The sequence below is a fragment of the Drosophila montana genome, unplaced genomic scaffold (assembly GCF_035044405.1).
Source record: "Drosophila montana isolate Dmon_TW-CO22-7 unplaced genomic scaffold, ASM3504440v1 contig_2668_1, whole genome shotgun sequence".
Lineage (NCBI taxonomy): Eukaryota > Metazoa > Arthropoda > Insecta > Diptera > Drosophilidae > Drosophila > Drosophila montana.
Window position 1 is genome coordinate 279,493 of NW_026997535.1, and position 22,020 is coordinate 301,512.

A 22,020-nucleotide genomic window follows, 5' to 3' on the forward strand; every position below is an offset into this window, starting at 1 on the left:
CGTGCAATTTAATGCTGCTGCTGCTGCAATCAGTTGTTTTTTTGCAACTTTAAATTAGAAATTGTTCGCACAACAACAGCAATACAGCGCAAAGAAACTTGATACCAGATAGAAAAAGCACGCACTCGCCTCATTACGTGTAGAATAATATCCAAGTGTGCTTAGCGTTTAATTATAAAAGTTTTGTATAACATTTTTCAGCTTGTTTGAATTTATTTCAGGCAATCTTTTTATTTTTTTTTGGGATTTGCAGCTTGGAACAGGCGGCAACTTGGCGACCAACAGGTAAATCGATAAACGAAATGACAATTTGATATATAAAATAAAGAAAAATAAAAACAGGTAGAAGCAGAATACAACAAGAGAATAAAGTGAAAGAAAATAAATTGGAACGGAGCCAAGCATTACATTTGTGCTGCGTTTTCCGAAGCAATTTCAATTGCAATTCACCAAGAGACATTTCTGGGAAATGGAGCACGATTTAAAGCAACAAGAGGAGCAAGAATTGCCCAACCTTGACAGACTGACTCTGAATGAAGCGGATGCCAAAGATGACGACAGTCGTATATATAAAATCAAGATCTCGATGCAGCCGGATGGACGTTCGATTTCGCTGACATTGCCGGAGAACACCACATTGCTGGAGCTGAAAACTGATATCTATTATATAACCGACATACCGGTAAGGCATCAGGTCTGGTCAGGCTGGCCACTGGACGTGGCCGTTGACAATGCCACCAATTTGGCCCAGTCGGGAATCGGGCGCAGACACAGTTTTGTGGTGCAGAGCAACTTGGCCGCAGACCAACCGCACAACAACTCGCAGTCGAGCAGCGACTTTGAGGCGGATGACAAATACGAGTATATCGACAGCTCGTCGGATGAATCCCAATCGGACTCTGAGTCTGATTTAAGAGGCTATCAATTATTTTGCTTCGACTCAAAGCCGGCGCCAACCCATTTGATAGCCGACGGAACAATCTGTGAGGCGACCGGTTCCAAGCAGTTTGTGGATAATTACAAGCAACGCTTTGGGGCACCACATCCGGAGTTTCATGTGGGCAGCCTTGAAAGCGCATTGCAACTGGCCAAGGCTTCCAATCTGGAAAATGAGGTAAATACCATATACGCCCGTTCAGCAGTTCCGAAACTTATGTTTTTGTTGTTTTGTTTATCTGTGCAGCGTAAGCTATTAGCCATTTATTTGCATCATGGCGCAAGTATTCTGACAAACATATTTTGCCATCGCCTGCTGCAGGACGAGAGCATTTTGGAGCTGTTAAAGCAGAACTTTGTGCTCTATGGTTGGGATCTGACCTGCAAAAGCAACGAACAACTCTTTATACTCGAGCTGGGCAAGCACTGCGACCAGTCGGCTGTCGATTTGGCTGCCAGCACTAAACTCGATCAACTGCCAGCCATTATGATAGTCTCCATGAATTCTTTTATTATTCCCGGCAATATTGGTTTGGATGAACTACAATTGCGACTGCTGGAGGCTATTGAGCTTAAGGATTTTTTAATATAAATAATAAACTCAATGTGAAAAGAAACAGGGATTTTGAATAAATAATTGTAAAGATAATTTCTTTAAAATTGAATAGGTTGACATGATACTATATTTAATCAGAGATATTTAGTATAATAATATTAATAAAGCTGAGCTTCCAGCAATAGATGTGAGAAATTGACAAGAAACTGTATGCAGGAACATTTCGCTTTTTCAGGGCCTTTTTGCAGTTTAGCGACGCGAACTTGGCTGCACTCACACAAGCAGCTAGTCCACACACACACACTCCACACACACACTTAGATAAACGAGGTAAAAAGTAGCAGCGCGTTTTTTAGTCAGCGCCCTGCGTTTATTTTCAATTTGCTAGCGAATTATACTCTCACACACACAAAGACACACACACACACACAAACAGGCACACAGCATAGCTATGGCTGTGCTTTGGCTAAGCCGTTGTTTTTAGTCTTTGGCTATATTTTAAGGTTATGTTGTAGCCGCTCCGGGTGGAGGCAGCTGCTTGTGTCCTTTCGGGTGTTTGGGCCAAATGTTAAGCTGCTTAGCAAAGCGCTTCCAGGCGACATAAATTAAAATGGCCAACGCTTTTTGCTGCATATGCAATCTCACACACACAAGAACAAACACCTACCGTAACACCTACATTTCGGGCATTTTGGTTGTTTCTCGTTTTGTTCATTTGCGTGGCAAACAAATCGCTCGAGCGGCAACAAATTGAGTTTCTTTATGATGTCCCATTTGCCGTGTGCAGGTGTGCGGATCAGTTTGTACGTGTGTGTGTGTGTGCGTGTGGGTGTGTTGGCTTTTGGGACAGTTTGTGAAATGATTTTTCATCTTGCCTTTTGGCCCGATGCCGCTGCCATCTGTTTTGGCCCGGTCGAGCAACCCGCCAAGCCGCTGGCAAGTAATTTCTTCTATCAATCACAATTAATTATGTGTATGTAAGTGTGGGTATGTGTGTGTGTGTGGAGGTGTTGCTTTTAAATGATGTACAGGTACAGGCTGGTACTTTTTCTTATTAAATTAGGCATGCAAAGGTGCACATCGGGCAGCGCCAGCAGCCGCGACAGCAACAGTGGCGCCATCTCTTGCCGGCGGGCGCAATTTGTAATTTCACGGTGGGAGCGGCCGCCGTTTCTTTGCGTCATTTTCTTGTTGTTGTTGCATGTTTAGCCGCTTAAGCAACACTTGAGAATTAATCGTCGAGCAGGCAGCAGCGCAGACGGAGAAAAAAATTGCATGACAAACAGTTGCAGCAAGGGGTAGCAGCAAAAAAGGTAGCAACTGCGGCAGCGGCTACGGCAGCCGCAGCAGCGTGTAATGAAGTGAAAATTGTCCTTAAGCATCAATTTGCAGCAGCAACAGACGCAGCAGCAACAGACGCAGCAGCGGCAGCCGCAGCCGAGCTGAGGTCCTTGCTGTTGCGGTTTTCGTTGCGTCCTTATAATTTGATGCTTGGCGATGCGCGATAAATATAATTTGTTGCACGTCATGTGTATTAACTTCTTGCAGACACTGTCTGCGCATCACTGCCAGCTCGAAGAATGTCAACGAGGCGTGGTTACGCCCCTGGGACGAAACGGCGTATCCATTATGCAGCTATTTACACACGCGCTTGCATACCCAACGGGTTGCGCCCGCACGCCTGTGCGTGTGTGTGTGTGCGCGTGTGTGTGAGACACTATGCTGACCACCACGCCCACAATTTGTAATTAAAATTGCATAGCAAAATTGATTATGTGTGTGTATACAATGTTAGTTTTTGTAAGTAATTCCCAGTGCGGCGCCAAAGTGCGGCAAGTGGAAATTTTTAATTAAAAGCAAATGCTTTTAAGTTTAAGTAAATTTTTCCGTGTAACACGCAGCAGCAGTGGCAGCAGCAGTTGCTTTAAATGGTTCATAACAGCTAAGTATCTCGGCTCGGTGGCATGCAATACTTTTATCTACTGTTTGTGGGGCAGCCTTCAATTAGCCAACTGACCGCCAAAAGTTGCTTTCACTTTTCGATCCCCAACCACCGTACAGCGCCTCGCCAAATGTTGCCAAACGCGATTTTGTATCTGTTGCAACTTTTGCATTAAAAAAATTCTCCGCATCTGACGTTGAAATGAATTTATTTTTCAGCTCGTTGCTCGTTGTCCAATCAAAAAGAAAGATTGCAGCCGGATGCAGGCATCAGGGCTTATCCCCCCCCCATCTCTCACACAACAAAGTGTTAACAAATACGCAGCTTAGTAAGCAAAAACATAAACATTTGTTTATCCAACAATACGTCACGTAAAACAATGAACTATGACCCGCCTATTCCCACGACCCAACTCTCTCTCTCTCTCAAAAAAACAACAGATGAACAAAAACTGTGCGAAATTGCGGAAAAAACGTTGTGCGATTTTCCATGTTTCAATTTTGAATATGCTGCACGTTTTTGTTTTTTTTCTCTCGCTGTTTTTGTTTTTGTTTTAGTTTATTTTTTTCGGGATTGTGACTACACAACGATAGAGAAAATTGCTGAAAACTGTTTTTCTAGGGTAAGGGAGTAGGGCAGCTCTCTGGGGTTTATAATAGACAATGTACAAGGAACAAATAAGGTTTGGGCAACCAACTGGACGGCTTTTCCGTGTTTTTGTTGTGTAAATAAACAAATAAATTGCCGTCAAAATTGATTAAAGCAAAACAAGAACGTAAAGTTAAGTGTAAATATGAAATAAAAAAAATGTGTAAAACATAATTTGTACACAAAAAAAAAAAACAAGTGTAAGTGCATTTGAGCTTGATTGGGTAAAACAGGGTATCAAACCAAGGTTTGTTGCCTTTGTTGATGTGAACCGTGAAGCGAACCGGCGCAAATTGTTGTTGGATTTGGCGCCTTTATTTTAAGTGGCGTTTGATCAAAGCTTGATTGATTTCATTGGCTGAATTATTTGCAATTTGTAGAAAATTGATGGCAATAAAATGGCAGCTACTCATGCGACTGGCATATTAAATAAGCAATTTGTGCGTTGTAGTTGTTTGCTTTTTTTTAAATGCGCCACAAATTGCAACGAATTAAAATTGACGCTTGAGAGGGTCGTAATTGAATTGCGCCAGCTAAATTGGGGTTTAATTAATAAACGAAATGCAATTTTCAGCTATAGAAGCAGCCAAAATATGCACACAAGGGCCAAGTCTGGCAGGCAAATTGCCATTTAGCTGAAAACGCACACACAGGCACATATTCTACACACAAATAGAGAAAAGAGAGAGGAAGTGAGAGCGGGAGGAGAAGAGGTTACCACCTAGAGGGCTGAAGTTGCCACCTGTCAAAATGGTAAACTTACTAACAGATTCTCGCTTCGTACAAAATAATCAAAATGTCTAACAAATGAATATGTCACCTCGGGTAAATCGCACAGCAGGTCGGCAAAACAGTCACAAGAGCTCACACAGACGGCTTCAGTTGTGACCCCGGGCCAAAGGTAATTGCAATGTTAAAACAACAACAGCAACAGCTTTGCCATTTGAGATACACAAATATTAAATAAGCACACGCGTGTGCACTCAGCCAAAGCAACTAAGCCAATGCCAAATAGAATGGTAGAAGTGTATACCTATTATTTCATAACTAAAACTAAGCTTTGAGGCTATATTAAAATTAAAAATGAATAACAATAAAATAAATAACGAATAACTTCAAATCGAACAATCGAAGAATAAAGTGTAAAACATTTATTCAACACTTTTGCCTTTGCTCTCATTTCAACTATAAAAAGGGAATTTAATCTGACTGACTATCATATTTTTTTATTTATAAAGTGCTCCGATATTTCTTTGAGTGTATTGCTACACACACATGTAACACGTGTTTTAGTGCTAAGTTTATGCTCTGTAATTTCATGAATTTATAAAGATTTCTTGTTTACTTAGTTTGCATGTGAGCTATGAGGCAAAAAGTCTTTCTTTTTGCAGATACTGAGAGAATGACAAATGTCTCTTTATGCTGTAGTTACGCAAACCTACACACCCTACACACACACATACGTACTCTTGTTAGCTTCGGAATGATCTTCAATTTGTAATACGTTAAAAGGACTAGCGCATAAACATAGCTGGCAGCTGGAGATTGAAGCCATTGAGTCAGAGCTGTCACTTAGAGGCGAACGGAAATGCCTGGCCAAACGGAAGTCCAATACCTCGACTAGACCGGGCACGGACCTTGCTTGAGTACGGCAACTGGCCTCTCTCCCCGTCTCTCTCTCTCTCGTCATGTGGCATGTTGGCCTTTGGTCTTTGGCCATGCCAGTGACATTTACTATACACTTCAGCTCACTTGATGCTCGACTGAATGATTGATGCGCTTATTCGCATTCACAAAAGGAAAAAAAAGCAAAGGCAAAAAAAAATCACTTGATTTTCAAATCACATTCGTGAATATCCCCGCAGACGACCACGAGGCCAACGACTGTGGAATTGACTGACATTAATGCTAAAGCCAACATTATGCCACCGAATGGCATGTAACCAACACCAACAACCAACACCAGTCCCAGTCGCAGTGAAGTTGCCACATTGCTGCTGTTGTTGCCGCATGTCAAGCGACAAATTTGGAAATGACAAAATACCCGTTGGAAAAAGCGCTGGCGAGACGACAGTGGGGGTTCGCCCGGTTTGTCCGATCTATCGTATTGGCCAACAAAACCGGAGCCAAGATAATTGAATTTTTTTTGGCATTTTAGTGTGCTGGTGCTTTGAGTTGTCATAATTGAGTTTGAGCCACCAATTGCACCACCAGTGCACCGCATCAACTGGAATGTGAGTGCATAAAAATGAAGGTTGGTCGCTGCTTAATGCTGCCAATTCTGAAAATGCAGGTATCGAGTACGCCCGGGCGCAGGCATCGAGTATGCGAGGGGCAAAAATTGCAAAATGAAATTTTAATTAAATTTTGATATCCGTTTTAGTCGAATCGGAATGAGTTCAGCTCTACATGTCTGAATCGTGTTGTTCTCAGTTATCAGCTTGGGGTCATATGGTTGTGACACATACGCTGGGAGACACACAGCCACACACACACACACACCCACATATACAAACATGCAATACACTCATAAGCACACACAGTTGGGGGCATATTAAAAGTAGATTTCAATTGAAAATGCGAACTAACAGCTCGTTGGGTGGGAGGAGAGAGAAGAGGTGACGGGTGAGAGGAAGAGGCAACGTGGCAGCGATAGGGAGTGTGAAAGTGAACAAGGGGGAAGGGGATGCAGCGAGCTGCTTTATAGTACTGCATATCCTTTGAGATTAGCTATGGCAAATTGCAAATGCTCTGCTCTGCTTCGTTGTTGCTGACTTTGTTGTGGTTGTTGTTGTTATTGCTGGCTGTGCTGCTATGCACACGCTTTGGTGCTGTCCAGTGACCTATGCGGCACTCGAATGACTTTCGATTAGTTTGTTAGCCAGTCGCTAGACCAAGTCAGCTGCAAACATGTCCAATCACAGAGTTGTGCTTCTGGCTTCTGGCTTGCCGGGCAGCATTAATTCCTTAACGCCCCACTTAACGCGGCAATTGATTAGAACAAAACATAATTAAATTATTAAACATTCTGAATACAAACTTATCAACGGCACGCACTAATTTATATATAATCCATTTTAATGAACCCACATGGAAGTAGTGTATGAAAGTAGTGCATAATAGAAGGGATTACGATAATTAGGCGACCCAGTGTAAATATGTTCGCATACTGATGTTTATTTATCACATACACATGCACACACCTGTGCACATGCATACATAGGGTAGATATATATTTTATATTGTAGCTGGCTGCACATAATAAATCTGTGCAAATTTGATATATTGAGCGTCTTTAGAGAGCGATTAACATAAATAATTACATTCGAAGCAAGTCTCACAGCGAACTGACCGTTTTTAGTTTAATGGCAAGCTGCTTTTGCTTGACCTGAAAGAACACACACACTTTCACACACACCTGCACACACTGTGGGCCAAGAACAATACGTTTTTCCATGAAATTAGCTTTTGGCATAAATCTTTTGTAAATATACGAGCCAGGTTAGCGGTGCGGGTGGTTTGACTGGCGCATGCCACAAATGCGTCGCACGGGCCATAGCCAGCAGGCGGCTAGTCAGGAAGAGGCCAGTACCGGCTGTGGCCAGGTGTATACTTGTCCCTGCGTTGCCATAGAACTGCTTGTTTGTAGTTTAAGTAGACATAGTTTATACATTCCCCCAAGTGTGCTGGTATGGGCGGGTGTGTCTGTGTGTGTGGTCGGTGCGTTGCCTCTATACTCTGGCCAGTTGCAGTCCTGGCCCTGTCCCTGTCCCTGTCCCGGATCCAAAATTAATCTCACAAAAAGTGCCAAAGTAGAAAGCCAACCACAATATCCGCAAACAACAGCAACTGTGCAAAGGTATGCGTTTCATAAGTAGACTCTGTGTGTGTGTGTGTGTCAACCAAACACGCATACATACACACGCACACACATTCGATGCCGTGAGCCTATGTGTGTGTACCCTAGTAATTTATCAGTAAATTAAGCAATTTATTTTATTTATTCCATTACGTAAATCATGCAATTTGTGCTCGATTTCGTCATAGACCGAAGAAAAAAAATGTGCCAACGGCAGCGATTTCTGGTCAGGATTTACATGCCATTTCTCGCAGTCCATGCTCCAGGCTTCACACTCCCCGCCCCCGTCGACCCCATCCGTTAGCCAAGTTGTTTTTACCTACACGCTTTGCCAATTTTATTAAAATCACTTCAGGCAGAAGTTGGCGCTTAAAGAGGGCGGCTGCTGGGGATTGCAATGCGGCTAGAAGGTGCCGAGGGGGGCCTATTGGAGCACGCAGTGCGGCCATAAAAGCAAACATAATGAGTGCCACACCGCTACACTCACGTACGCCCACACACACATACACACACAGACGCTGCTCACTACTTGCCTACAAAATGTATGAATCTAATAAACAAAAGCCGTATATTATTAGCTGCGGATTTATGCGAGTGTGTGGGTGCGCGCGTGTGTGCATGTCTGCATGTGTGCTGCGAAGGAGTTGGTTCGACTTGGTGCGGCTTTCAGTGGCTCGTTGAACATGGCCCGAATTATGTTAGACGGCAATCTCCAAGGATTGACTCTACACGAAAAGCGGAGAGGCAGCAGAACTGAGGCATAGGCGCTCACGGATAGGTTATCATAAGTTATGGCTAAAGTTTTTAGCCTCAGCTTCAGCGGCGGCTAATACACTTTGCGAAAATAGGTTGGTTTCATAACAAATACTGTTTACAAAATGCAACACAATTTGTAAGGTAATAAGTAAAACAAGGTTAAAACGCAAGCAACTAAAAGTTTAGGATATGTTTGATAGCAAAAAGATAAAAGGAAAATTTATAAAATAGGGAAAACAGTATTATCTGAGATTCAAAAAGGCAAACAACTTATAAATAAAAAATAAAAGGTTATGTCAATAATTATAGTTTAAGCCAAGGTAGATGAGTTACTTAATTGAATGCTTTAAAATCAACATCAAAATAATTGTATATAATTAAATTGATGCATTTAGTTAAAGCATATTAAAAGTTGTGCATTAAATGGGTTATTTTAACAACTCATTTACCGATAGCAGCAATTTTAAAATTGAAGCTCAAATAATACACATATTTGAGGAAAATGCCTCTACTTGAACTTTCCCCTACTTGTGCATACATACCCCCCACCCACCCACTGCCATTTGTCATGATTAATTAATATCTCAATGGCATATTAAAGGATACTTTTCTGCCTTAATATTCTGTTTGCAATTCGAAATTCCAACGGAGTGCCATAATTGAAATGGATTTCCTCACTTCCCTCTCCAGACGCCTCAATCCCCAAACCTTACCAATCCAAGTCCGTGTCAATTTGCTCAACTATCAGTTGGCACACATTTGAAATGAACTGCAGCTGCTTTCGGGCAGTGTATTAGATGGCGTCTATCAACACTTTGGCATCATTGCCATTTAAATAAACACGCAACAACGAATTCGCTTGATGTTCTTGCAGAAGCTAAGTGCTGAACGAAGTTTGGCTGTCTCCAACCAGATCAACAGCAGCAGGAACAAACAATTATTTGGCCCAGGAGATATAACCACGGCAGCTGACACTGAGACACACACAGGAAGTGTGCAAGATGTGTGTATGTACTCGAAGTTGTAGTGTAAATACTAATGGAGCCAAAGTTACGTTTGGTGCAGGTGAAAGGATGTTGGCTAGTTGGGCGAATAGGCATTTGGGAGAAGGGACGAAGCGGGGTGTAGCTGAGCTGAGCTCACACAACGACATTTGTACACGTACACTCGATTAGATAGTAGGACAACATAGTTTTACTCGTAGTCGTAGTCGCAATCCTTAAGCGCAGGACATGCACCTCATTTTGGACAACGATCCTCAACTCCACCCATCCACACACACATATACACCCATAAACACACGCGCAAACAATGAAACGAAATTTTTGCGCTCTGGCATCCTTAAGGCAAAATGTAATTTCCTGTGACAAAATACAAAGCTAATCCCCACACACATATACGTTGCAGCTTGAGCCAAAGTTGGCCAAAGGATTTCTGTGTGTGGCAGTGCGGCTCAAGGCGGAAGGGTGACAGAGGGAGGAAGAAAGAAGGAAGGGGAGTGGTCTTGGTCGCCACTGACTTCGATACGTGCAGAGAACCATGAGAACTGGACTGACTGAGTCCGTTGTCTTAGTAGGCAGCTCCAGCGTAGGTTCAGGTCAAGGCTTTGCGTCTCCGATAGCTCCTTGGCATTTGGCATTTGATGGGCGACCCGGAAAGCGTAGCGAGCCTTATTGCAGGTGCTGCACTGGCTGGAGTAGCTGTTAAGCCAGGACTCACAGGAAATGCTGTGAGACAACAAAAGTGCTACAATAAATAGCCAAGGAATTTCAAACTGGCAAAAAATAAATCGAAAGTTGAACTTTTGTTGTTGCTGGCAAACAGCATCAGCAGCGGCAGCGGCAGCAGCTGGCAGGACATTTGTCCTGGGTCTGATTGCCATCGCATGTGATATGTATTCGGTCAGGGGCTTTCGTTTGATTTCTCAAGTGTAAACTGCGCCCCGACGAAGACTTTGTGCCCTGTCACACAAATATCAATATGAAATCGGGCATGGATCTGCCCGAAATCCAAACTCACCCACCGAAAAACCCAAACCTCTTTTACTGCCAGGTCACAAATAACCGCAACAGCTGCCACATGCGCCAAACTACTAAAATAGCAACGACATTAATTGAATGGGGCACGCACTAGGCACTGGCAACGTGGCAAGGGGGCAAGGGGCAGTAGCGGGGGTTTTAGAGCGTGCCGCACGCAGCGGCTGCAAATTTTCATTATGCTCAATTTTAAGCCAAATTGAAGAGCCGTCACAGCGATTTAAGCAGGTGGAAGCAACATCAAGGCTAAATCAAGCTGAATTCAATAGCCGATTGCCTGCCTGCCCCCACTTGTTGTGCAGCATCAGTTGCCAGTTTAACAGCCAGGCAAGCCAACGCACAGTGGTTAGAAATTCAATTTAATCATCCATTCCATTTTAAGCATTTGAATTGCACACACAAACCTTTCGTTGGGTTTTCTGCTCAATTAAATTTAGTTTTTTTTTGTTTGTGGTTTCAGTTTAGTTTCGACCCATATAACACATTTTCGCATTTTGGATAATCCAGGATATGCGAAAAGTTTATAAATGATATTTTAAATCTATTAGAAATAAGTTAGGATGGGGGTTTTCAAAGGGCGCATTAATGTTAAATAGCAATTTAAAACTGAAAATAAATAGACAAAATTCATATTTAATATTATTCCAGGAATAAATGGAGAGTAAAAACACATGGCTAAATTTACTGATTTTTTTCTGGCTGCAGGGTATTCAAAAGTTTAAAATTAGTTGTTTGTTTTGCGTTTGATTCAAAAATTATATGAAACTCAATTAAATATAACAAAACTGAATAAAACAAGGCTCGTGTTGCACAGTGTAAGTTTGTCGAGAGGCATTCAAATTCAGACACCAGTGCCCATACACAGATTGACTGGAAATGAAACTGCAGCAGTGTTTCTTGGCTTAGTCGGAGAAAAGAGACAAAGCGAGAGATTTTGAAAGAGAGAGAGGGAGAGAGAGAGAAGGGCTGTATGTTGGTCATTCCCACACTATTGATACGCCTGCATACATTGGCTTTTTGGATCCAGTTAAATACGTTCCACTCCGAGCGAGTATTACGCATAACTTTGTATGGCAATAAGCGTGTAGCATGCCACACAGACCGCCCGCTACCCCCCTGAAAAATTTCAGAACGCTGTGCCTGTGCTTGCCTTTTGCTTCTCAGCCGCTTTGCTGCTGCCTCGTCGTCTGTCTATCTGTTGCAGTTTGTTATGCCAACTGCGTAGTGACATGACCGGCATCTGTATGTCAGTCAGGGACAACAAGTTGGGCCACGTCCACATTCACGTCCACGTCCATGTCCACGTTGCACGCTGGCCAAAGAGAAGGCTGCGTTTTGTTTGCCTGTCACAACTTGTGGGCTGCCCTGTTGTTGGGCCTGTTGTTCTTGCTGTTGCTGATGCCGATGCCATTAACGCGTGAATTGTAGTGGCTGTCAGCAAACGCAGCCACATTGTTGCCCAAAAACCCCTACATACACACACGTACACACACGCACACAGATAGACATACAACCACCCGCACTCCTGCTGGGAAGTTATAAGGGTCAGCCTGATTTTGCTGTTGTTAGTCATCGACTTAGCCATGAAATGCCATTGGTTGTGGTGTCAATCAGCAGCACAGCAACAACAATAGACACCATCGCACGTTTGGCACACAAAATACAAAATTTGCATATTTGAATGGAATACTTTTTATATATGTAAAGTCTGAGCAGTGAATATATTAGATGGCCTCGCATTAATATGAAAATTAAATGAAAGTCCCTAAACTGAATTTATTATTCAATATTTGCTGAAGTTGTTTTAAAATGCTTTAAAATTGTCACGAAATAAACTGTTGTGACCACAATTGATCTGCTTCTGAGCATTACACAACATAATTTCAAGCTAACGTAACCACAAAAAAATAGTGGAAAACAATCAGACTTTCAAATGCCCTTCAATAGAGTAAATACATATTTACAATATTATTTGAATGAACTTTAAATTTGGGTTTTGATCAATTTAGTTATGTTCCCTACATATTCTGTGTTGTCTATTTTGGAATTATTCTGCTATGTCCTCAAAGCAGAACTATTCAAAATTTATATTTGAATCAAAATAGTTTTTCTATTTAGTATAAGAACAAAAGTCCATTATACAAACTGGGCAGAGTACAATCGTTTCGTTATATTGTAAAACGGTAGAGCATTGTTTTTTGTTTTTTTTTGTTGTTGTGGTATTTGGATTGTGAGAGTGTGGCCTGTGGGTCGTTTGCATTGCCTGCCACTTCATTATTTTATTGCCGCCCATGTGCACCTGCATGCGCACCGCTGTGTGTGTGTGAGTGTGTGTTCGTATAAGTGTGACACTACGTATTTCTATGCATTCATGCATAATGGCTGGCAAACGTTTACAAAAGCTGCAGCATAGATTTCCGCACGCTGCCATTTGCGGTCCATTTGCGGCCTGCGGGCAACCGGCCTGTGGGCGAGGGCGAGGGACAGGCCAGCTAAAGGGGGGCTATGGTCGCCCTGGCGCCGTTAGCATGATTGAAAAACGTGCCAGCTGGGTAGACGGGGCATGGTCGGCACGGCTCTAACCTCAGGCCCAGTCCATTGCCAGCTGTGGACCGGCTTAAATTGCATGCCATTCTGTGTGCTGTCAGTGGCATTGTATTGTTGTGTGGTTGCACTTCATGTTGTTGTTGTTTTCCTTTCACAATTACGTAATTTATTTTAACTGTGTCAAATCCACGCCAATCGACAGCGATTATGCTGGCAAATTGCAACAATTCCTTGCCAGTCGTCCCAGGTCCCGATTGCAATTTGTTAACGTCGCTCGCATCCGTATAAGTCCTTGCCCCGATGGTCAACCCCGTTGCAGAACCAAGCTGCCACTCACTTGCCCGCCTAGTGGCTGGTGCCTGGTGGCTCGTCGAGGTCGCCATCGTCCTCGTCGTAGTCGTCGTCGTCGACGCTGCTCGTCGCTCGTTTGGCTGCAATTAACCGCAGTGTGCTAATTAATTTGCTCATAATTGATGCGATTATGTGTTTCATTTGTGAAGCAACAACTGGCGCCTGGGGCAATATCAGGCGACGACCCCAAAAACATTCGGGCCATATTCCTTGGCATTACTGCTCTACATTAATGTGCTGCAGTTCTTTGTGGCCAGTCCTGGTGGAAATCAAGCGCATTGAACAGGCATCTTCCACCATTTATATATATTTCCGACGAATTACTCAGCTTGTCGCCACAAGACGCCGGAACTGTGCCAAATTGAAGGCGGATGTAGCGTTTTGTGGCAGTTATGCGCAGCTTCAACATCCACATCCGCAACGGCATCCACATTCGCCTACCCAAGCCAATGTGCGTCGTTTGCCTCAAGCTGATTTGTCATTATTGTCTTTGCTATTTCAATTGCCACTTGCCGCCTGCCGCTTGCTGCTTGCCACTTGCCCGAGGCAACGTCAATCATATGCCAAGAGCATGCAACACCGTCGCACCATTTGACTTCATAAAATGACCCACCGGTGCGGCCGCCGCTGGGCTGTCATGGATATATTCGCAATTGCTGGCCATGGGCCCAAAAGCCTTGTCCCCCCCTTGGACCCCTACACCCAGCATTGGAAATCGCACACAAATTTGCTAAAATGCCAAAAACATCGGCATGCAACATGACTACTGCAGCCTCGGTTGCCACTTTGGCAGTTAATGTAACGCTTCTGAGCAATTATCGTTATGTGCTTCATTAATGCCCTGTAATTTTGCTGCTGTGCTTTGAATCTAGCCCACACAAAATCTACCTCATTAAGATAACTAACTAACTGAATAAGTTTATTAATACTTATTTTACGAAAAGATACCCATTTTTTGTATATATATACATATTTACCATGTTATATATACAAACCAATAACCGTTTCCTGTTTTTACAGGACATTTGTAGCCGAGCACAGTCTAGATGTTTAAGCTGTTGTTGTACTGCTACGGGCGGCGCCTAAAAGCATGCAACACTTTTTGCAAATCGCACAGGCAGAAGGTGCACGTACATACATTAGGGTATTAGTGTGTAGGTGTTCGTGTGTGTGTAAGTGTATGTGTATTGCACTAGTAGTGTTGGTAGGTACTTACCATTTAGAACATGCACACGCACGCTGGCAACATCTGCGTTCGAGGGGGCGCACGAGTATTTGCCGGAATCGGCCAGATCTGCATTCTGTATGAGCAGAAATGAGGTTGTCACATCGCCCTTTTCGGTAATTACCGACACGCCGCCTCTTGATGAATCATAATTAATGACCTGCAAATGGAAGAGCATTACGCCAAAAGGCCGGGTTAGTAAGTGTGTGTGAGTGTAGGCAGAGCAGAGGAAGCCCCCTCACAGCAGCAGCACATAATGTGAGAACAATGAGGGGATCAGTAAATGTTGTTCTTTGTTTTTTACTTTCTTTTTGTTTTTTGCTGTCTGTTTAAGAACTCTGCTGCTGGCAAATAATAATAAGCAAGTGCCCTCCGCTTGTTTTATTTATTTTTTTCGAATGTGTTGCTTAACGCTGATGCTCAAATATCGTATTATTGTTTTGTAATTTTCAAATGCGTGTGACAGCACAGTGGGCAGGGGGAGAGGCTGACGGCAGTGTGTGATGCGTAGCAACAGCTGCGCTTGACTGACATTACAAATCAGCGACATGTCAGCGCGTCTTGTTTACTTTTCAGTAATGTACCCTCCCTCCCCCCGCCAGGCGTCAGCCGTACAGCCGAAAATGCGTTTAAAATTGCGATTTTAATTGGAATTTGATGGCCGGGCGCATGATTAAAGTTGACTTAACAGAGCTAATATCAAAGGATCTTTAGTTCCCAGCGCAGGGATAAGATGACCGAGAGAGAAGGAGAAAGAGAGAGTGAGGGCGAGAGTACTAGTTAGCTACAAAAATTATGTTAATCAAGCGGGCGGGGGGCCAGCTTCGGGTTCACTTTGGGCCAAAAGCAACTGGCTCGAACGATGGCTCATTATGATGATGCTGATGGCGCTGCTGACAATCTGTGCGATAGTCAGCCGCCCTCAAAGTCAACTTCATTATCGATTATTGTTGGGGGTAGCAGCAGGGCAAATGTCAAATGTCGACTGCTGCTAACAGCGGCCAAATCCAGATGCATATTGAGTCACAAAATGAAGCGAATGCTCAAAGCGATGACAAAAACAAATACCAGGAATAATTTGCCAATACCAATACACAGAGAAAGAGAGCGAGACAGAGAGAGAGAGAGAGAGAGAGAGAGAGAGAGAGAGAGAGAGAGCTGAAGAGTAAAGGACTAAGGGCAGAGCGCAGAGAGCAAGTAGCTGACATTAACACATCATGCCGTTGACAGCGACAAGAAAATGGAAGAAACAACAGAGCCGCCGGAAATGAGCAGCTGTTATGCCCCCCCTTTCAGAGGTCAGGACAGGGCAGGACGCATAATTTGCTCTCTAATCTCAACTAATCGACGGCATTTGCAATAATATGAAAAATGAAAGAAAAGTTGGCGTCACTGATAATGATGACGATAGGGAAACGTACATGCAGCCGTAGCTGTAGCTATTGCCCTAGTCATGGCCATGGCATATAGCATACAGCTGGAGGTATGAAAATGTGGATAGACATATAAAAAACAATGACAATGCCCGAAACTTTGGCATAACAACTTTTGCGCACAGGCAAGTTAAAAGTTTGCCTATCAACAGCGACTGGCGGGGTGAGTTCCGGGGATGGGGGGGCGCAGAAACTAACGAAAGTCTGGTTGCCATTATAGTCCATTGCTGTCGTCGCTATCAGCATAAATTTCGTATTTGTATTATAATGTTTGTAGTTGCCTTTGCTCCACCCGTTGTTGTTGCCGTTTTTGTTGCTTGCAAATTGGTTAATGAAAGCGACGGCTTACTGTGACAGGCAGACAGCCCGACATCCCGACAGCCAGCTAACAGACTGGCAGACTGGTAAATGCCGAATGGCAAACTGGCAGCCAGTGAATCTGCCTTTGCCGGCTACGTGAATTGGAAAAAAATCGTTTTTGCGACAGAGCTGCATCAAATATGTACAATTTTTACTACCCATAGACGAGTGCAGCTGTTTCGGACACAAAAATAAAATCAAAAATCTTTTTGCCAAGCGCCGCCTGCTAAAAATGCGCATACATTCGATTTATGTGGCACTTGCCAACACAATAATCGAGCATAAGAAAAAAACCAAAGCAGTTAAATGTGCATAAAAGTCTGATACATTATCTGATCGGCGGGGGGCGGGAGGGCGCAGAACAACAGGATAATACAATGCAGCACGAATGCTCGACTCGGAGACGAAACAGTTGCCAGTTGCCAGTTGTAGGCGTGGACTTTGACTAAAGCCTGCTTTGACAGCCAGCTAATAGCTGGCTAAGTCCACTCAACAGCTCACGGAACTTTCACCGACCGCACATTTAAGCGCTATATGCACATTACTATGCCAACAACTGCGAGGGCTGCCCAAGAAAAAGTGTTGGTATTTATACCAGTGAAGGGAACCAAATCTGGGCTTAGTAAAACTATTAGCGGCTAATCGTTTTAGGTCCTCTTAAATAACTTAAGGCAGGCCACAATTTACGGCAACTTCATGAGCGAACCGGGTGCTAGACCGACATATGCCAGAAGCCAATGCGGAAATGGCGGCACAGAGTAGGAAGGCCGGCCGGGTCAGGCGAGCTAACACTGAAAGAGGAAATATGTAACACGTTAATTACAATTAGCAAGCGGATGTGCGCGGGCAAAAAGTGTTGCATACATTTAAGCGCCTGGCACGAGCAAGTGCATCAACTAAGTTTATCCATCCATTAAACTAATTAACAGCAAATTTGCATGGATCGTAAATAATCCGTGTGCAGCATGGGCAAGGACGCCAACTTGTGCAAAGGTTGCGGCACAGCACACACACACACACACACACACTGGAAAGGCCACCTGCCAGAGGCACACAATTGTGGCGCGTGGCGCTGCAAGGATTTTAATTAGAAAATTCCAGAAATACAAGTGCCAGCTAAAAGTGAGCAGCAGCAGCGCCGGCAGAGGCAGCGGCAGCGACTGCAACAGCAGTTGGCAGCAGGATTTGTGCACTTTTAACACGTTGCCAGCAAATTCGCCTTCTCCTCGACTTTTGCCCAAGTTCCATTTTTTTTACTACATTTTTTCGTTTGCTGTTTTGTTTGGCATTTGCATTGCAATTAGCTGGGCACTATAACGACCACGTCTAGTACTCTCGCTCTCTATCGTTCTCTTTCCTGTTCTCTCTCCTTCCCTGTTACTCCCCCTGGCACTGCTCCTGGAGCGCTTTAAGCGCTTTTAATGCTGCGCAATTAGCCAGGCTGTTTATGCTGCGTAAATCGCTTGAAACTAACACAACTAATTGACGGCCAACAGCGCGCGGGTTAAGCACGTACCGGGATAATGCAACCACCTGGCTGACCAGCCAGCCTGTTGTTTCCATGTTCAGCTGATTTTCATGTTTCCCTGTTGCTTGTCAGCTGAAAAGCAGCTGTAAAAGGTATTAACAGTGCGTGCCACTGAAACGCCATTGACCCACTTGGCTGCCACATGCAACTGAGTTGATTTACTCATTAAAATATCAACGGCTGACACTTTAAATTACGTCCGTAAGCTGGACACGAGGTGAGTCGAGTGCTTCCTCGAATTAAGAATCCTTTCAGCACGGACTGAGTGCTGAGGCGTTGGTCAATCGGAGTCAGTTTGATATTGAAGCAACGGAGAAAACATTCGCTATCAGAACAGTTGACAGCAACAGGCATTTATAGCGATAAATTCATCGTTAAAATTTCATGAGAATGTTCAAATACATTTTCGACATGTTATCGGAATATATCGATTGACATTGTAATTGTTAAATAAAAAAATTAATACTTTTAAAGAGCGTTATTTATGACTTCTCTTTTCTTCGATTAAACGTCTGCTTGTTCAAGTTAAAGTGTAACGAAAAAAATTAGTTTAACAACTGGGCTAACTGCCAGTCATGCCGACTGTCAAAATAGTCACCACAAAAAGATTAAAAAGAACTCCGAATTTTCGGTACAATTGCAACAATAAAGTTTAATTACCTCCTCGTGATGGTACCAGAAGATGTAGGCCGGCGGCTCGGGGCTGAACTTTACAGTGCAAGTGAGATTTATGGTGCTGCCTTTATCAACGTGAAGGTCAGGTCCGCCAAGTATGGTCGCCGTTGGCACTGTCAACAGGAAGCACCAATGAAAAACGCAGACGAGTCACCGAAAAAATAAGAGAAGAAGAAAATAGAGGGGGCATAAGAAGAAGAAGAAATGCTTGAAAAACGTTGTTAAAATGAGGCAGACACAGGCTGGCCGCCTAGGTAGGAGGCTCGGAGGCTGAAAGCCTGGCTGACACTGTAGAATAATAAACTACAAGATAAAATGAAATTATTGTCGTATAAAAACCAAGTCCTCGACGTTCCATCGCCCTCCAGTCGACCAGTTGTCCTCGCTCCTCGCTGCCGCCTTCGTCCTCGGCGCTGTGCGTGTTGCTCACTCGTTTGCTGTATGTAATTTATTTGCTCAACAACTTTTTTGCTTGCCTTGGTGGCGCGAGTGTCCTTTGGCTTTGTTATTTGCGACAAATGGTTGATTTTTTTTAAGAAGCTAAAGCCAGAGCCGCTACTCTCAACTCAAACCCAAACTAGTAGTGGGAGCGGACAGTATTCACATACTTAGACTCGTATACTCACCGACAACATTCAGACGTACAAAATAACTGCGAACGGGCTGCGTTGATATCTGGCACTCGTACATGCCCGCATCTCGCTTTTGGGCCCACTTTATCTGCAGCGTCCAGTCGTCGGTATCCTGATGATGTGTGGCCTGAAACCTCTGATCGGACGTGTACGTATAGGAGCCCACTGTCAATATGTGTATGTCCCGATGCCGTATCCAGGAGACCTGCGCGCAAAAAAAGTAAAAGCAAACAAGGATATTGCACAAAGTGTCAATCAAATGAAGCTATGCGGTGTTATAAAGCATGAAGTATTGGATGGGAATATGCTCGAGTAGTCGTAGTAACAGTGAGTGGAGAGGCTTGTAAACTATGCAGAGGGAACATACGATTATTCTAGAGTTCCTTAACCTGTTCTAAGATTGATTACCAAAGGAACAAAGGTTTAGATCTAGATTTTTAATTTCTCTTTATCCTTTGTGCCTACAGAATCAACATACCCTTTTCAATTCAAGCTCTAACAGCAGCTGGGTATACCAATCCAAAATCTTGCTGTTTATGGCCAGAGGTAAAAAGCAGGCATTAAAAATGCAGCAATTGAAAAACGAATTGCCGTCGCAGTGCAATCAAAATCGAATGAAATACGCAAGTGCTCTGCAGGGCTCTTCAGGTCTTTGTTTTCGGTGTCCTTTAGCGATTAATCAGCAGCCATTGCGTATTCTCGTATTGTTAATGGGCGCGTATCTCATTCAATGTTGCCGGAATACATGACGTATGCGCAACGTGATGTGCTGCACATGAGATGGGCCTGGGCAAGTTTATGGCCAGACCGTAATCCTTGAGAAATCTGGGCATGAGTATTGCTCGTGTGTGTGTGTCGTGAAGTGTGGTTGTGTCTGTGTGTGTGTCCCATTGGGAGTGTGGTTGCCTTTTTGGGTTTGCTGCTGGTGAGTTTTGAGTTGTTTTAGCTTTCGCTTAATTATAACAAACTTTTTGAGTAGTTGCAGCGCTGAGATATAACTTTATAAGCTGCACGCTAAACAGGAGCTTGTCTCTCCCTCTCTCTCGCTCTCTCTCTATCTGTCCCTCTCTGTCTGACACTTGATATGCACAACTTATAAAGTCAAATGTAAATGCAAAATTATCGCACTTGCCAGGCGCCGTGCTCCAAAAACTTGCGAAAATGTTGCCTACAGCTGCCTTCAAGCCCCCAGACCATTGACTATGGTGGGCGTGGCACATTTTGGTGCGTGCGTTTAATTATACGAAATGTTGTTGCATACTAAACAATGGTCCCCACCGCCAACAGCCGGGCTGTGGATTGTCGAGCACCCAGTTTGGCAGTTTTGTGCGACGCATGTGGACCGCAATGAGTGTATAAAAGTGTGAAAAACATGTCGACAGGGGCTGCCATTATACAAACATTTTACGCAACAAATTAAAGTGTAATTAACAAGTGCACGCTGTGCTCCAACAGCAACACACGCACTCGCCTGACAGTGTCCCAGTGCATGCTGCTCCCCTTTTTCTGTTCCCCCTACCCGGCATATTAGCAGCCGAGCCCCTAGTGTAACACACACACACACACACATGCCACACCCCACACCCAATTGCGTGCATACACATACGCACACGCACACTCGCAGAGCGTGTCCTGCTGAGTTGGTTTCGGTTTGTTGTTTGGTTTTCTGGGCTCGGACTGCGCCAAGTGCTGTTGACGCGTGCGGCGAGTGCAATTTTCACGAAATTGTTTAAATAATTTCGCGCTTAAATGCAATTGCAAGTGTTGTGGCAGCCCCATGGCAGGGGCGTGGCCAGCGTGAAAAAGGGCTGCCCGCCCAAAGCCGGCTGCCGGTTGCCTCTCGACGCTTTTGTGTGTTGCCAAGAAATTAAAAGTTGCTGCAAGCTGCAAGTCCTTGTGATGGCGCAACTCCTGCTCCCGCTGCACTCACTCTTGCTGCTGCTGCCTGTTCCTGCCGCTGGCGCATTTGTGTCAAGTGCTCGGTAGTTCGGCGCGTGTGCTAAAAGTTTGTTGGTTTTTGGCATTTGGAGCGCTGTTTGTTTGCCTTAGTACCGCGTGCGACGCATTGTTTGTTAATGAGCGTTCGAATCCTTTGGCAAGCTCTTGCTCCCCCACCCATCCTTTTTATGCACCCCGCGGCGTGCACGTGCTGCTCCCGCTGCTGCTGCTCTTTGGGGTACTCCTGTGATTAATCGCACTGCGCAACACTGTCGTTGACTAATTATTCATAAACTTGTCTGTCACGCATATTAAAAAAGTTCAGAGCACCCGATAAAAATTGTCTCGCCCATGCCGCCTGGGCGGCAGTCATACATTTAATTTTATATTTGCACAACAATTTTTCTTTTAAATGTATATTTATAGAGAACGACAGTCCTGTTGCTATTTAAATGTTTAAAAAATGCCAAATTAAAAATGTTGCCATACGAGTATGCAAATATTTGCCCCAGAGTGACAGGCACTGGTAATTATACCCTGTAATTAGTAAAGTTGTAAACTGGAAAGCGTGGATGTATCCGATTTTGAGCGTTAATTC

General features: G+C 43.9%; 2 protein-coding genes across 4 annotated transcripts in view; one reads left to right on the forward strand and one right to left on the reverse strand.

Annotated features, from left to right (window-relative positions):
• dpr6 (defective proboscis extension response 6) overlaps window positions 1-22,020 on the reverse strand; it is a 92,453-nt gene that overhangs the window by 9,677 nt on the left and 60,756 nt on the right. For all 3 annotated transcript variants that reach the window (XM_064683941.1, XM_064683942.1, XM_064683943.1), the window contains 3 exons: window positions 19,479-19,689; window positions 18,838-18,965; window positions 14,848-15,016 (listed from right to left, as the gene is read on the reverse strand). In XM_064683941.1, coding sequence (XP_064540011.1) covers window positions 14,848-15,016; window positions 18,838-18,965; window positions 19,479-19,689 — 508 coding nt within the window. The remainder of the gene's footprint in view (window positions 1-14,847; window positions 15,017-18,837; window positions 18,966-19,478; window positions 19,690-22,020) is intronic.
• Window positions 149-1,585, forward strand: LOC135429574 (FAS-associated factor 1-like). The gene is made up of 2 exons (XM_064683906.1): window positions 149-285; window positions 343-1,585. The coding sequence occupies exon 2, from the start codon at window positions 470-472 to the stop codon at window positions 1,526-1,528; it is 1,059 nt and encodes a 352-aa protein (XP_064539976.1). The 5' UTR covers window positions 149-285; window positions 343-469; the 3' UTR covers window positions 1,529-1,585.

Bases quoted from the DNA above. Each gene is read 5' to 3' on its own strand.
- LOC135429574 (XM_064683906.1), top strand. From the start codon at position 470: ATGGAGCACGATTTAAAGCAACAAGAGGAGCAAGAATTGCCCAACCTT.